The 17,190-nt window shown below is 44.4% G+C and overlaps 1 protein-coding gene across 1 annotated transcript in view; it reads right to left on the bottom strand.

Moving 5' to 3' along the window:
• CNTNAP2 (contactin associated protein 2) overlaps positions 1–17,190 on the bottom strand; it is a gene marked incomplete at both ends in the record, with an annotated part of 1,557,236 nt that overhangs the window by 16,011 nt on the left and 1,524,035 nt on the right. Inside the window, one exon of the mRNA XM_080701281.1 lies at positions 16,106–16,345. Within this exon, the coding sequence (XP_080557407.1) occupies positions 16,106–16,345 (240 nt within the window). The remainder of the gene's footprint in view (positions 1–16,105; positions 16,346–17,190) is intronic.

The raw sequence follows: 17,190 nt of genomic DNA, 5'->3' as shown, positions 1-17,190 counted from the left end.
GACAGGGTCTCTTAAGCCAGAGTGGCTGGTTTTGAACCTGCGCGATCCTCCTGTCTCCGCCTCCCAAGCGCGGGGATCACAAGTGTGCACCACCATGCCAGGCTTATTCTTTATTTTTGAAACAGAGTCTCACTAAGTTACTAAGTAGCTGGAACCACAATCCTCCAATCTCAGCCTCCCGAATGCTGGGTTTACAAGCGTGTGCCACAACGCCTGGTGTTCCAGTTTTCTAAAAGTTAAAAATTCCAAGTAAGTGCCTGAGAACCATTTTTGTGCTATTTTTAGCTTTTTATAAGGATTTTCAAAGCAATTCATTTCATCCGTTATCTAAAATAACTGCATCCCACATTCATATGGATCTCTATGTACACTTATACTTTAACATAAAATAGATTTAATTTTTTTAAAAAAAGCCCTTCACGCCAGTCTTAGAAAGTTAAGAGGTAAAATGTTTTTCCCTCATAGGTGGAAGCTGGAGAGAAAGTAGAAAACAGAAGGGACTTTCAATTATTGAGGAGAAAGACCAGTAGAACAGTGGCAGGGGATGAGGAAAACTGGTGAAGGAAAAATTTCAAATAAAGCCATGTCCAGATAGGACTTTTCTCTGAAAAGCCTGTGGCTGTGGGTCAAAATTTCATCTGGAGCCAGCCGTGGTGGCACCCGCTTGTAATCCCGGTGCTTGGGAGGCGGAGACAGGAGGATCGCTCAGGCTTGAAGCCAGCCTCCCTGGCTTAAGAGGCCCTGTTTCCAAAAAAAAAAAAAACCAAAAAAACCAAAACAAAACAAAAAACCAGTATAAAATAGGTCAGGGAGTGTAGCCCGGAGGTAGAAGGGTTTCCAGGAACCCCAGTACCACACACACACACACACACACACACACACAAAATTCATCTGGATAACATCTGCATCTTAAGAGGCCATAAGCAAGGATACACGCCCCCAATTTACTAGCAAAGGTGGAGTGTGTGTGTGTGTGTGTGTGTGTGTGTGTGTGTGTGTGAGAGATGCTGGGGATTGAATCCAGGGGCATTCTACCTCTGAGCTTTAACTCCAGCCCTATTTTTTTTTTTTTTTGAAACAGGGTCTCACTGCGTTTCAGAGGGCCTCACTAAGTAGCTGAGGCTGGCTGTGAACCCGGATCCTCCTGTCTCAGCCTCCCAAGTGCTGGAATTATAAGCATGCACCACCATGCCTGGCCCTAAAAGTCTTTTTATATGACGAGTCAGCAAAATAAGTAATGAGCCATCATTTGGAGGTTTTTGTGCTCTCCGGAGCGGTTCTGCAGCTCAGTGCCATGTGTTATAAGGAATGCCTACGTGAGCCAAGGGTACTCAAAAGTACAGTTCCAGGGAAAGAGGGAGTGTAAGGATTGGTGAAGGAAAGGAAGCAGAGTGCTCAAATCCCCTTCATTTTCATGGGCTCCTCGTAACATTCTTGTGACACAGGAATGAGCCAAAAATGAACACTGTGACTTGCTGGAGTCAATGGTTCTGCCATCAATAGGGAGTTCACCATGGCAACGGGTACCACAGTGCTGCCCTGCACTTAGCCAGCCCCATGTGACAGAGGCTAATGGCTGAGAAGACTGTCAGGCAGAGACCTAGGGAGGATGCATCTCTAAGTGTTCTGCCAGGTGGGGTGGGGGCTGGGGGGGCGACGGTCTATTCAAGATCCTATCCTGAATGGAGTTCAGATTCTATTGCGAAGGAGGAAGGAAGGGGGAAGGAAGGGAAAGGATGGAGTGAGGGAGAGAGAGAGAGAGAGAGAGAGAGAGAGAGAGAGAGAGAGAGAGAGAGAGGAGAAAATTGGCATTTAAAGAGAAAGCTACAGAAAGGTAAAATAAGTGCTCTTAGAAATTATAACAAAGCTGGATATTTGTGTCCCTTTATTAGTGGAATTTCAGAGAGTCAGTAATCCTAGAGAGGAACAGATGCCTGTGGGCCGGCAGCCCCTGGCATATGTGCACAGGTGCAGCCCCAGGTGCATGGAGCCACGTGGGGGTCAATCCCACCTTCACCTTCATTCACTTGTGTGATGTTTTGCTCTTGACCATTTCTGCTGTGGCTGACGCCTGAAGAGCACCGCCCCCCCACTGCTCTTCAAAACTCAGGCCTGCCGAAGCTGCTCTTTCCAGGGTGTGGGAAGGCTGTGCAATTTAAGTTGGTCTCTAAGTTCTTTTTGGATCCCTTAGACAAAGACTAGTTTCTAATCTCCACACCAAGAGGGTGCATATGGAAGGTGGGGTTGAACCAAGGGGCCTGGAGCTCAGGTGTGTTGGCTTTGTTACACTGACACATACCAGTAATAAAAATAAGAGAATCAAACATTCAGATTACAAAGTTAAAGAACAGCAAGTAGAAAATTTAATGAAGTCCAAATAACAACAAACGGTAAAAAGAAAATAGAAGAATCACAGAATAAGGAAAAAATTAGGTGATCTAGTCAAGAAGAAAAAAGAGAGCTGGGAGCGGTGGTGCATGCTTGTAATCTCAGCATCTGGAAGGCTGAGACAGGAGGATCTGGGTTCGTGGCCAGTTTCAGCTACTTAGTGAGGCCCTCCGCAACTTAGTGAGACCCTGTTTCCAAATAAAGAATAAAAAGTTGGGCTGAGGGTATAGCTTGGAGGTAGAATGCCTCTGGGAGCAATCCCAAGAACCACAAAAAACAAAAAACAAAAGAAGGAGGAGGAAGAGGAGGAGGAAGAGGAAGAGGAGGAGGAGGAGGAGGAGGAGGAGGAAAGAGGAGTAGGGGGGTTTACATAAATATTCAAAATAAGAAACACAAATAAGAATATTTTCAGAGAATAAAAAATTATTGTAAGACTTATGTTGTCCAGCTTTGCAAAACTTGATTGGAGATCCTATTTAAATGCATGGATTTGTAGAAAAAACAAAGTAACAGAAATGATCCTAGATGAAAAAGAAAATCTAATTAGATCCACTGTTATAAAACAAATTGAGAAAGTTGTCAGAGAACCTCTCCTACAAAAGCCCAGATGATCACACATCTTCCAGTTGATGCACCAAACCTCTCTGTATCTTTGCTGTTCCCAGTGTGGTCCAGGAAGCAGCAGCAGCAGCACCCGGGAGCCTCTTGGAAACACAAACGTCAAATCCTAATTCTGTTCCACTGGCCCTGTGCTCACTAATTTCCCTGTGAGGTGACTCTAAACATAGAAAAGCTTCAATGGCAAGTGCTTGAATCATTCCACAGCTTACACAAAGGCAGAGAAGACCAGCATGGCGGGATGGGTGCCATCGGCAATTAACTTATAGGTAAACTTAGTCCCAATAAAAATTCAAGATGATCCCAATACACTGACTGTAATTCTTAAATTAACATGGGAAAAGTAAGTGTGCAAGATTGAATAGCAAAACTGCACAGATAGAATCAAAGGGAAACGAGTTCTAAGAGGTATTAAATGAAGTCATAAAGCCTCCATGATACACAAAGTCTGCTAACACGAAGACTTAGAGCTATGTGGCAGGACTAGGGAGGCCAGCAGGGGACTGAAACACGAAAGGTGATTTAAAGTGTCATAAAGACCTGGAATAAATGGTGCTGGAGCAACGAGCCAGCCACTGCAGGAAAAATGGGTTGGGTTCTTACCTTACTCTTTCCATAGGAATAAATTTCCAGTGGAGTATGTATCTTACAAATAAACCTAAAATCTTACAAATAAACATAAATCATTAGGAACATATGGAACAGTTCTTAAATTCTGAATGGAGAAGCCATGATACAAAGTCCCAAAGTCATAAAACACCATGTAAACTTTAGAAACTTCTTTATGGGGGGGAGTAAGCCCACAAATTAAAAAAAATTAAGATTGAACTGAGAAAACATCTAAATATGTATTAAAATACTTATTATATACGGAATAAAAAGAATACTTATTCAGATAAAGATAATATAAAAAGGCTACAAAGGCCACTTACTAATATATAAAAATACTGGTTAATCAGTTAGTAAATGACCAACAAACCAATAGGAAAGGATATATAAATATGTAAATTTTGAGGGGACAAAGAATGTAATGAACAGGTAACTCATGGAAAGAGAAAAATGATGCATACACATGTAGAGAGATACTGAGTCTCACCATGAGTAATGAAATTCCAATCAAAGAACCAACATTTCATTTTTCAAACGAAACATAAAATGTAGAAGAATAGCAGGTGTGCTATGTCGGGGAGAGTGAAGGCAAAGGCACCGACACGCTGTGGGAGAGTCCGTTGGAGTTTACCACTGGAGGGTGGTCAGCAATAACTATCAACATTAAAAATATATTTATCCCTTGACTCAACAAAATCATGTATACTAAGGATTTCACTTAGGAGACGCTGTTAGAAACAAAAGATGAGGCACAGCAAAAATTGTTAGATCAAAAATCTATAACTCACATCTGACTTGAAATATGAACGTGCTTGATGTTTTTGAGGGAAAAGCAGAATTTGGAACATTTGCAGGAAAATGCACATTAGCAAATGTAGTCTAATAATTTTCTTTACACTTGAATAAGTGTGTGCTGTGTTGGTTACCGAAGAGGAAAAAAAAGACAAATAAGATAATAGAAAGACTTCATATAAGAGATAAAGTGCATTAATTATGCAATCCACAAGGATGAGAGAAGAAATAAAGATGTAATTATGAGAGTTGGAAAGATTATGTTTAAGTGCTTGCAGGTGGTAAAGAAAGCCAACTACCAGCTTGTATTTATAAAGGAAACTGAATAGATATATGCAGTTTTAAAATGTTCACCATATCCAAAACTCTTTTTCACGTGAAGATACAAAAATATTTTATCTTCAGATGGCAGAAAGGAAATTTGGAATATAGACAAGAAATCAAGTCATTAAACGTCATAGTACAGGGATGCAAGGCCTGCCGATGTCACACTCTGTGTGCAAGGTTAAAGGGTCTGATGTGGAGAGTGGAAAGCTAGCTTCCCAGTGCCCAGTGTCTGAATAGAAATATTCTAAACTTTTAATGGGGATGTGTGGTTGCTACATTTAGTGATATCCAGTACCATATTCCATCTAGTTCTCAATTATCTGTGAGAAGATCTTTTCCCCTTTTATTGGTGGTATTGGGAATTGAACCCAGGGCCTCACACATGCTAGGCAAGTACATTCAATAGGAGAAGACTCACATTCCTCAGAGAGCCCCTTTTCCTTCCTTCTTTCCTGTCCCTTTTCCTTTCTTCCTTCCTTCCTTCTTCCCTGCCCCTTTTCCTTCCTTCCTTCCTTCCTTCCTTCCTTCCTTCCTTCCTTCCTTCCTTCCTTCCTTCCTTCCTTCTCCTTTCGTTTTTTTGTGGTCCTGGGGATTGAACCCAGGGAGATTCTACTCCTGGAGCTATATCCCCAGTCTGAGTTTTTAAAATTTTAATATGGGGTCTCACTAAGTTGCTGAGGACCTCGCTATGTTTCTAGGCTGGCAGCAAATCTGCAGTTCTCCTGGTTCAGCCTCCTAAGTACTAGGATTACAAGCGTGCTCCACCACCTCAGCTGAGAGCTGATTTTCAGCTGCTCTGGGAACCTGGGTGCATCCACCAGATGTATTTGGCTTGGGATCCTCAACCCTAGATTCCCAACGCCCTCTGACACTGGGTCTGCACATGAGGATAACTGCATGGAAATGAAAATTCAGAACATCTGCCCTCAGGTCCTGTGTGCTTTCTGTTTTCATACCTTTATTTTTTATACATTAGATGATAGCAGACAATAATAACAGAAAATATATTCTAAGGCACGGTCTGCTGCCTTCAGGCAATAAGCTCCCTTCCCTCTTCTCTAACGCTCTGAGCTCTGTCAGTGATTTCAAAAGTGAGGGACATTTATGGCCGGTCAGGCTGAGCACTGCCCCTTTCATCCTGCTCATGCTTCCTGACTCTCACACCCCACCCTTCCACTCTGGATGGGGCTGTGAGACTTCCTGGGATGGGCTTCTCAGGAGCAGATCCAGGTTCCCTTTAGGGCCTTGAGTTGATAACCCAGAGTTAGTGGATACTATGAACTCAGCTGCCAGATGCCTTCAGAGGCCAATTCTCTGGGGCTTTTAAGATTTGGATACAGAAAGTCTAGAAAAGCTCATGTGTTGGAAATGCGGCAAGGGTCAAAGGTGGGCGTGTCTGGGGAGCCCATCACTGGGGGTGTGGCCTCGAGGGTCCTCTGTCCGTGCCCCTCCTCTTCATCACTTTGCTTCCCAGTTGCCATGAGACGAGCGGCTCTCCTCCTCTACACCCCGTAGAGGAGGTAGACCCTGTAGTCTCCACCTTGGAGCCGGCCAACCATGGACCGCACCTCGGAAACCAGGAGCCAGAATAAACCTTTCCTCCTCTACGCTGTTCTTGTTGGATATTTTGCCACCACTACAGAAAAGCTAACTCATACGGGGTCTTTCTGGGGTAAGACCACATGACTTGTGCTGAGGGTGTCACCTGGACATACCAGAAGTCCTGGGAAGTAGTGACAAGGTGTCATGTTTATGGTCCCAGAACCTCAGGCAATGAAGCTTCACATCTGGAAGCGCCTGGCCTATTGCAACGGTATTTTGACACAATCCCAAGATGGGACCTGTGGTCTGACGTATCCCATAGCAAATGCCATAGGTGTGATGAAACACATGGCAGCCCGGCACAACCAGCTTGTGCCACAGCGCGCAAGGTTCGGAATTGCTCCTTACTGCAGACGTGGCTGATGCCAGGCTCTTGGATTTGATTATTCCGGTGTTTATTTTTCTGTTTTACAATGCACGTGGCCAGCTGCAGTTGTCTTCCTGCTGACAAACCCTCCCCATTCCCAAGAAATTAAGTTTTCCAAATTAAACAGAGAGGAAGAAACCGGAGCCCATAATTCTTAGAGGTGAGCCACAGCAATCGCCTGGAGTTTGCCATCCTTAAACCAGAACTCACTGCGGGGGCTGTGTCTTCTACCTGGTAACCACTGCTCTAAAAATATTCCTAAGGGCAGAAAAATAGATTAACTGAGTGTAAGACAAATCCATTTAAATCATGATGTGGAAGGACTTTGTATGTCAATTTCTCCTATAAATAATATTCTTATAGCCATATGCAAGACTCTTGAGTTTGTGAGATGTTGTCCTATTTTCTAGTATTTTCCCAGCTCCAATCATGTGGGAACCACCTTCACTTTTCTCCCCCATCTCATGTAAAACTTAAGTGTGATTAATTTACTTATTTTCACTTAGTTGATTTAATTTATTATTAAAATGATGACAGCGATAAGACTTTACATCTCTGACCACCAAGGCTCTAACCTGCTCTCTTTATTATGGGGTGAATAGCAAGGATGGGAGAGATGGGAAGGGTTGGCAGAACCAGCTGGCGATGTTAACTTTGACAGTGTCAGAGGGACTAAAGGAGAAATGAACAATGTTACGGAGTGGGAGAATATGGTTTGGGAAAACTGTTCCCCGGGAACCCCTGCCAGGGCCCTGGACACACTTTTCCCCAACCCATAACAAAACCCAAAATGACCCCAAACAGAAAAAACCCCCGTGGATTCTTGTTCTAAGCTAAGAATAAATATGTATAGCTTGGACAGTTGCTGAAGATTTAAAGAAGTTTATTAAAAGATAGAAATATAGAGATAGTTACAGTCCTATGCCAGAAAGCGGCGGCGGGGGGGGGATTTCGAATGAAAAATACCAAAGAACTCCAGTTTACTGATTATTTTTATCCCAACCAAGTCTGTGGCAGGTCCTTTGATCTACAGATATGTTACCTTATCTCTAGCCCTGGTTCTGCTGTCTCCAGGAGGATTTGTCCCAGAAGGGGGGGGCAGCCCCATCTCCGACCACCTTTTGTTCCATCCCCCAAGATGTGTGAACTTGTTTCTCCAGGATCTGGGATTTCCTCCCATCTCTGGCTCCAGCTTTCTTCCCTTTTCTTTAGAAATATAAATTACAAGTCCCTCTTTTCTGTTAGCCCTGGCTTTCTTAGTATAAAAGATATATTTTTAAAATTGGAAATATTTCTCAATACTGGTACATTAATACATTTTAAAACCTCTTCCCAATACTAGTACAAACAGGAAATAACTTTTTGTCATATGATGTAATGCCCTAGTTTTTCCTTCTAATTGTTTGGAGAACCCCATCCCCATCAAGCTTCATTATGGCTCCATATACCACAGAGATGTGATTTCTAGTGTCAATAACATCTCTTAGAGTTGTACACAGCCTGACTAGCCATAAATATCCCATGCTTTTGAAAGTACCGATAGCGTGAAGGGCATCAGAGATATAACACGTAGCTCAGGAGTTTTAGAGGAAGAGAAAAGGGAAGGCAGTGTAACTTATCTTAAAATATTGTACCAGTATTGGGAAAGATTTTCAATTTTCAAAATATATCTTTGCTAGTAAAAAAGCCAGGAGCTTCAAGGAAAGGGCTGCAGATTTCCAGGTGCCAAAAAGTAATTAGCAAGAAAATAGAAGAAGCCTAAGAGCCCAGGGTCTTTTTATATTCCTAAGAGAAGTGGACTTCCTCAAGGATCTGGGGGAATCCCAGACTCCAGAAAAGCAATTTAACACATTTTGGAGTGTAACAAAAGGCGTGGGGGTCTGTGCTGGAGACAGAGCAGGTCATCTACACATCAAAAGACCTGATCTAGTCGGGTCAGAAGACTGGTTATAAAATACTCTGTATCCAGGAATTGTCAGTGACCTCGTTTGGGCCACCCCTTTATACGATCCTGAGATTGTATAGGGTTGTAACTGTCCTCTGTATTTCTATCTTTTTAATAATAAACTCATTTAAGTCTTCAGCAAGAGTTTGAACTAGTGTATATCAATCCGGTTCCAGAACAAGGACCCGCGGTTACGGGAATAGTTTTGGGGAGCCTAACAGAGGTCCCCGGGGAACAGTTCCCCAAACCACAACAGTTTAAACAGTAACAATGTTTTCTGTTTTTATTGTTTGATGTTTTCTAAGATATAAAAACCAAATGTATGGAAACAGGTCACGGACCTGAGGGCAGATGTTCTGAATTCTAATTTCCATTCTAACACCAGGTTTCAGCAGAACAAATCCTGGCAGAGGTAGGAATGGAGTAGCCTGGTAGATCACTATGATGTCTTTATCACTGAGACCTGCAAGAGTCCCTTTTATTCACAGCAAGGAGCATGCTTTATTTTCAGAACTACACATATTCCTTTTACAAGCAGCATTGTTTTTCTGATATTCTTCAATTTAGATCTGTGGCCAATTCAAAACATTGAATTGTAACTTCTCAAACCAAGGCCGCTGCCTGGGTGTGGTGTGTCGTCATGTCCCCCCCCCCCCCCATCTGCCCGGCTTTCATCCCAGCTGCTCGGTCTGGCCCCTGACTGCATGCTTTCCTCCTTTATTGGTTTCCAGTCTGCTCTTCCCATTGCAAACAGGCAGACCAGCCCTCCTCAAATGCAGACAGAACCCTCTTCTCTATGGGAGAGCCTCTTTATGAAATGGTCAGAGAAGCCCTGTGCTTTCCCACGCTTATTGCTGCAGCCTTTTTCTATGTGATTTCACCACCTAAAGGCTCCATTGCTTTTCACAAACTTTTTCCTGCATCATTTTTAATTTCTTCTTTTGATAGCTTGGCTTCCTGGGACTTCCCAGTAGGCCCCCTCTTATTGGGCGAGATAGTCTCAACCTTGGCTCCACTCTGGAATCACCTGGGGAGGTTTTATATCTACAGATCCAGGCGTCCCACCCCCAGAGGGGCTGATTTGATGGTTCAGAGATGCAGACTACATATTTTAAAAGCTCCCCAGGCACTCCTAAAGCACCTCACAGATAAGAGATTGGCACTAGATTAGTGCTTTCAAACTTGGTGCTTCAGTGGTAAGTCACCTGGGAATCCTGCTAAAACATAGACAACCAATTAGGTTCCTTGGGTGAGGTCTGAGACTTTTCATTTCTTTCTTTTTTAAATTTACTCCCTCTTTTTTAACCTTTTAAGAAATACTTTCATGGGTGCACTGTAAGTATACGCCATAGAGAGATTCAAAGTGATACAAACATCCATGCTGAGATCCTTCATTCCTAACCAGCTTCCAGGTAAATTGAGAGTATTAATGGACGATCACCCCTTTTTCAGAGCTCTTGATTAAATAATCTACATTTCAATGTCCCCAGGCCAAACAGGACTAGTTAGCGCTTATCTTTATTCTCCACCTGCCCTAACTCTACATGGACCACACATTATTCATGGGAAGAAATGGGGTTTTGGGCTGTTCATATTGTTCTGTTTCTGAATATGTGATGGCCAGGTTCTGATTCTACCTAAAAATGAAAGATCATCTGGGACGAGCAAAACGCTCAGCTCAGAATTCAGAGTGACAAACACAGGTTCACCCAGCAGTGGTGAGGACCAGTGATCACATGGGGACCATAACCCCCAGAATCAGCATTAAGGTATTTAAAACGGAAGATATGAAGGATTCAATAGATGCAGAAAGAAATGCTATCGCAGCCTCCTTGATCTGAAAAAGGTAAAGACTTCTGGAAAACGAGGCTGGCATAGTTCCATCTTTGGACTTTTTCTTCCAGGAAATTCAAGAGCTAACCTACCAGAAACGCCCTCATGCTGGAGAGATAAAGAGCCCTCTTTCTCGAATGATGACCATTATCATAAACCTCCTCTGCTTTTATTTGTCCTGGAGACTCATGCAGTCTCAGAGAGGCCTTTTTTGCCTCTCATTTTTTTCCTATAAGTTAGGTATAAAAGCCTTTCATTTTAACCTTTTATCAAGTTACTTGTCTTATAAGCTTCTGCATGTATACAAATAATTTTGTTTTCTCCTGTTAATCTTTTTTTTTTTTTTTTTTTGTGTGTGTGTGTGTGGCACTAGGGTTGAACCAGGGGCATTCTACCTCTGAGCTATACCACCAGCTCCATTTTTTAAAAACTTAAAACATGGTCTCACCAAGTTGCTGAGGCTGTGGTCCTCCTGTCTCAGCCTCCCAAGTACTGGGATTATAAATGCGTACCACCACGCCACTCTCGCTAATCTTTCACCATTTTAATTTGTAGGCATCCAGCCACTGAATTTCTTCCTTCACACTGAGCCCCTGGAGGCTGCTATTAAGTAGCTCCCACATGTTCACATCTTTTCTTTAACCCTTCCCAGCCCTTTGTCCCATATTCTTCTCATAAGCTCTTCACCTAAAAGAAAAGAGATCAAAACCGTAACGGTGCCCTGGCATTGGGGGCCAGAACTGAAACGGTGTGAGATGGAGCTGTGGGTTCTTGTTCTTAACTAGTTTAGAAAAAACATCCAGAACTATACTACTGTAAGCTTAAGCAATTTTTACTGTTATAAAGGCAGAAAGAAGGGTCAGAACAGTCAAGCACTACATCAGAGGGTGCAGTGGAGTGCCTAGGAAATAAGGCACGGAAGCTTTTGAACATAGAACAGTTTTATAAAGATTCATTATCTCCCATCCTGCGTGGCCCATAAACAGACATTCTATCTGCTCCTGATGTAGGTGTGGGCCCCCATTATCTCTGGTACAAGCCTTTTGATATGATTATGAGGATTCGCTATCTCCCATCCTGCTAGCAGTTATTTATTACGTAAACTTGTCTTTAAAATATGAAGGCCCTGGGCTACAACTCTTTTGTGTAATTGGTAATTGCCCGAGTGCCTGCGTAGCACGCAGGACCTGACTACTTTTTACATTTTGAAATTAATATCAAAGCAATTTTCCAGAACCGGCATATTGCCCATCAAAATCGCATTGGTACTGTTTGAATACGTCTCTGCCTCATAGTCAGTATGTTGCTTTCTGTCCTTTCAATAGAGTTCATGAGACAGATTTTGTGTGTGTGTGTGTGTGTGTGGTACAGGGGATTGAACCCAGGGGCATTCTACCTCTGAGCTACATCCCCAGCCCTATTTTATTTTTTATTTTGAAATAGAATCTCATTAAGTGGCTGAAGGCCTCACTAAGTTGCTGAGTCTGGCCTCAAGTCTGTATTCCTCCTGTCTCAGCCTCCCAAGTATTAGAATTATAGGCATGTGCCACCATGCCTGGCTAGATTCTTTTTTTTTTAATGAGAATTTTCTCCATTGTAGAAGTGGCTGATGTTTGGGTCGATATGTAACCAATCCACCCTAGGTAAGAACTCTCTGTTAAAAAGCAAGTGACAGCCGGGCGTGGTGGCGCACGCTTGTAATCCCCACGCTTGGGAGGCAGAGACAGAAGGGTTTCCAGGAACCCCAGTACCATAAACACACACACACACACACACACACACACACACACACACAAAAGCAAGTGACAATTTTCTTGCAAGTGGAATTCATTTTCCATAGCAGAGCCCCACCTTTATATCTTGCAACAGAATCCTGATTGAACAGCAAATATTAACAGAAATGTTTCCTAAATTAGACGTTCAAGAATCAGTCAAGAGAATGGAGCTGTCATGCATCACTGTTTTAAAAAAAAGACATGAACTAAAACTATTTGGTCCCTACAATTGTATCTCACAGACCTTAGCAAATACTGGGCTAAGGAATACGAGTCCATACCCGCCTGAGGTAGCGTCTAGACGTTTTTAAGCCAGGCTTCTTGGCCGCTGAAACCACGCATGCTCCTGGTCTCCTGCAGTGCCCACTAGTGGCAGCCCAACAACTTGGACATTTTGAAGAGCGCCCATGGGCTCCTCCAACTCTCCCACGTGGAGAAATGTATCTGAGACATCTCTGCCTTGCGTGGCCTGGACACCTCTTATTTATCCTCTTTCATTATTCTCCCCGCCTCTCTTCTCTCGGTAGTGGGAATGCTTTCCTTTGTTTAGGCCAGCCCAAGAGGAAAGCCTCGCTGGCTGTGGACTCCTCACCACGGCCACACGAGGAATCCTCCGCGCGTCCGGGCACGCGGTGCTCTAGCCACGTTCGAGGGCTCTGCGTGCGGGGCGCACAGGGGAGTGCTCCATCTGCACGGGGAGTGCTCCATCTGCACAATGGCTGTTCTGAAAGGGCACAATGTTGGCTTCCTTCTAAGCTCTGCAAAGGTTCGAGCCAGCAACCCTGATAGAATCACAGTGGCCATCAATGAATGCGCTGAAGCTGATAAATACCGGACTCCTACCCTGCAGGGCTGGGGTAGGAGGAAATCAACCAATGCACCCGTGTCTAGGGCCAACTGCTATAAGCCAGAGGCCTCTGTGGGGGCAATTTGGAAGCCTTTATTGGCTGCTATTCAAGCATTATTGTTGTGATTATTATTACTATCCTTGCAGATAGGCTTAAAAATGGCTACATGTCTATGATTTTATGTCTACATGTCTAGTATTTTATTTTATTTTTTATTTTTTGCATTACTGGGGATGGAACCCAGGGGCATTCTACCTCTGAGCTACATGTACCCCAGCCCTATTTTTTAGTCTTTATTTTATTTTTTATTTTTTTATTTTTTATTTTTTTGGTGGTACTGGGCTTCCTGGAAACCCTTCTACCTATGGGCTACACTCCCAGACCTATTTTATATCTTTATTTGGAAACAGGGTCTCTTTAGCCAACAAGGCTGGCTTCAAACCTGCGATCCTCCTCTGGTTTCAAACCTGTGGGATCCTCCTGTCTCCGCCTCCTCCCAAGCTCAGGTATTACAAGCATGTGCCACCATGCCTGGCTTAGTCTTTATTTTGAAACAGGGTCTCACTGAATTACAAAGGGCCTCACTAAGTAGCTGAGGCTGTCTGCGAGCCACAATCCTCCTGGCTCAGCCTCCTGAATACTGGGATTACAAGCATGCACCACTACGCCCTGCTGTACCAAGTATTTTAAACACACCATCTCACATGAAATTCTGGGAGTTAGGTCTCATTATCTCCATCTTAGGTGTGGGGAAACTGAGGAATGAGGTTTTGAGTGTTGCCCAGTTCTGCCCGCTGGTGAAGGGCGGTGCTGCCGGACGCCAGGCTCACAGCGTGTGGCCCCCTCGGGGCCATTTTCTGACTTTAGCATCAGCAACACCACATGTTGCTTGGAGACCCACTGGCTGTCAGTTTTGAGGTCACTTTTAGATCTATGCCCCACATCTTCCCCTCATGGGTGAAAAAACAGGGGCTTTGGAAAGGTTAGGTGAGCAGCCAGCGGGCAATTCAGGTCTCGCTAAGCATGGCAGCGCAGGGTCACGGGCCCTCTAGGCCCAGGGCTCCAGAGACACTGAGCTTCCAGTCAATCAATTTTGCATCCAACAGCTTCCTCCTTTAAGTCCCGCGCTTTCAAATGACAGGTCTCGTTATCCACAGATACAGCGGCACAGTGTCGGCCGAGTTCCGCAGGCCTAACTGCATCTCTTAAAGACCTGGAGTTCTTATTTACTGATGAAATAAACTATGGGAGTGGAACCTCTGCATCGCTTCAGGTGAATCTCCTCTGAAGAGGTCACAGGCTTGGTGGCCATGAGCCATTGTGAATCACGAGGGCAAAGCAAGGTGGGGATTTGAGTGAATCCTCCCAGAGCCAGGGTTAGGCATTTTACAACTGATCTTAGACTAAGGCCAGCAATTCATGCCTGCTTGGTCTCTGTCTTCTTTTTATTTTTTAAAAAATATTTTGTGGTACTGAATATTAGACTCTGGGGCATTCTACCTCTAAGCTACACCTATGATCTATTTTATTCCTAACTTTTTACTTAATTTTATTTATTTCTTTTGTGGTGCTGGAGATTGAAACCCACTCTAACCTTTAAGTCACACCCCTCCCCTCAGTCCAATTTTATTTCTTATTTGGAAACAGGGTCTGACTAGATTAATGAGAGTTTCACTACTTGCTGAGGCTGTTCTTGAACCTGTGATCCTCCTGTCTCAGCCTCCCAAATACTGGGATTACAGGTGTGTGTGTGTGTGTGTGTGTGTGTGTGTGTATTTGGTGGTACTTGGGTTCCTGGAAACCCTTCTACCTCCAGGCTACACTCCCAGACACCTATTTTTTATATTTTTATTTGGAAACAGGGTCTCTTAAGCCAGCAAGGCTGGCTTTGAACCTGTGCGATCCTCCTGTCTCCGCCTCCCGAGAGAAGGGATTACCAGTGTGCGCCACCATGCCCGGGGACTATATATATATGTGTATATATGTATATATATATATATATATATATATTTTTTTTTTTTTTTTCTTTTGGTGGTGGTGGTACTGGGGTTCCTGGAAGCCCTTCTGCCTCCGGGCTACACTCCCAGACCTATTTTATATTTTTATTTGGAAACAGGGTCTCCTAAGCCAGCGCACGTGGCTGGCTTTGAACCTGCGTGATCCTCCTGTCTCTGCCTCCCGAGAGCAGGGATTACCAGTGTACGCCACCATGCCCGGGGACTATGTGTGTGTGTGTGTGTGTGTGTGTGTGTGTGTGTATATATATATATATTTTTTTTTTTTTTTTGGTGGTACTGGGGTTCCTGGAAGCCCTTCTGCCTCCGGGCTACACTCCCAGACCTATTTTATATTTTTATTTGGAAACAGGGTCTCCTAAGCCAGCGCACGTGGCTGGCTTTGAACCTGCGCGATCCTCCTGTCTCCGCCTCCCGAGAGCAGGGATTACCAGTGTACGCCACCACGCCCGGGGATCATTTTTATATTTTGAAACAGGGCCTCATTAAGTTGCAGAGGGCCTCTCTAAATTGCTGAGGCGGATTCTCTTGCCTCAGCCTCTCAAGGACTGGGATTACAGGCGCCTGCCACCAGTTCGCCTCTCATTTATTTTTGTGTGGTATTGGGGCTAGAACCCAGGGGCATTCTACCTTTGAGCTACACCTCCAGCCCTCTTTCTTATTTTTTATTTTGAAATAGAGTCTCACTGAGTTGCAGAGGGCCTCACTAAGCAGTAGCTGAGGCTGTCTGTGAACCGTGGTCCTCCTGTCTCAGCCTCCCAGAGGCTGGGATTACAAGCGTGCGCCACCACATTGGGCGAGAACGACAGCTGTCACTTTCGAGTACTCTGCTAAGCAGTATGCCAAGAACTCTCAACTCCCATACTCTCTTTCTTACTCTCCCGACAACACAGCCAGGGAGGTTCTGCTCTTAACCATTTCATAGCTGAAGGACACCGAGGCTTTAAAGGGATCCAGCAGTCGGCCCAGATGGCTCTGGACGTTACCTGAATCCAAGTGGTCTAGGTGCCAGGGGTCGGTGGCGGACGACATGGGGGACAGCGTCAGTGGGGAGGCCCCGCAGTTGGACTCCACCAGCTCGCCCTGGATGTGGACGTGGGCCGAGGCGTTCGTCTGCCTCAGGGCGGCCTTGAGCGGGGCGATGTGGTTGAACTGGACTCTGGACAGGCAGCCCGTGAAGCCCGGGGTGTTGTATTTGTGAATCTCCTGGTCGATCTTCCCTGTCTCTGAAAGAAGAAGAAACAGGTGGTTAAGAATCTAGTCCGACTTGCTGCGCTCCAGCCGGGCAGGGCACTCGCACGGTTCTGGTGGCCGAGTCTGGCCTGGGGTTTCCTTTTCCGATGCTGTGTTCCTGTGGATGAAGCACTGAGGGCTCGTTAAGCCTTACAGCTGCAGGCTCCACTTTCAAAGAACCTGGTGTTACTGAAGAACGTGGGGTGGGTGTGTGCACGTGAATGAGACGATCTGATAAAACAAAGCACGTTCATGATTCCCTTTAAGCCCCCGAGATATCACGGACTCAAAAAAGTGCCTGGTTGGCGTGGATTGGTTTTTCTCCTTGTCCCTCTCAGATAAATGGGATGAGGCCCCTGCTCAGCCTTCTTGTTTTATTTGTTTACTTACATTTTTTTTTTTTTACAATACTAGGGATTAAACCCAGGGACATCTTCCTCTGCGTTACACTACCAGTGCGATTTTATTTTTTATTTTGAAACAGAATCTCACCAAGTTACGGGAAGCTACTGGCCTCAAACCCGTGATCCTCCTGTTTCAGCCTCCAAGAACTGAGATTGTAGGCATGCACCACTGTGGCCAGAGCTTGCTCTGCTTTATTTCTTATTTTCTCTTTCAGAATTCTTTATTAAAACAAAACAAAACAAAACAAAAAAAAAGAGCTGTGTGTGGTGGTGCATGCCTATAATCCTACTGTTTAGGTGGCTGAAACAGGAGGATTGCAGGTTTGAGGCCAGCCTCAGCAATATAGTCCCTGTTTCAAAGTACAAAATAAGGTAAGGTTTGGATATAGCTCAGAGGTTCAGTTCCCAGTACACACACACACACACACACACAC

Source organism: Muscardinus avellanarius (assembly GCF_963383645.1).
Source record: "Muscardinus avellanarius genome assembly, chromosome: 9".
In the NCBI taxonomy this organism is placed as follows: domain Eukaryota; kingdom Metazoa; phylum Chordata; class Mammalia; order Rodentia; family Gliridae; genus Muscardinus; species Muscardinus avellanarius.
This window is presented reverse-complemented; position numbering and strand designations above follow the sequence as displayed.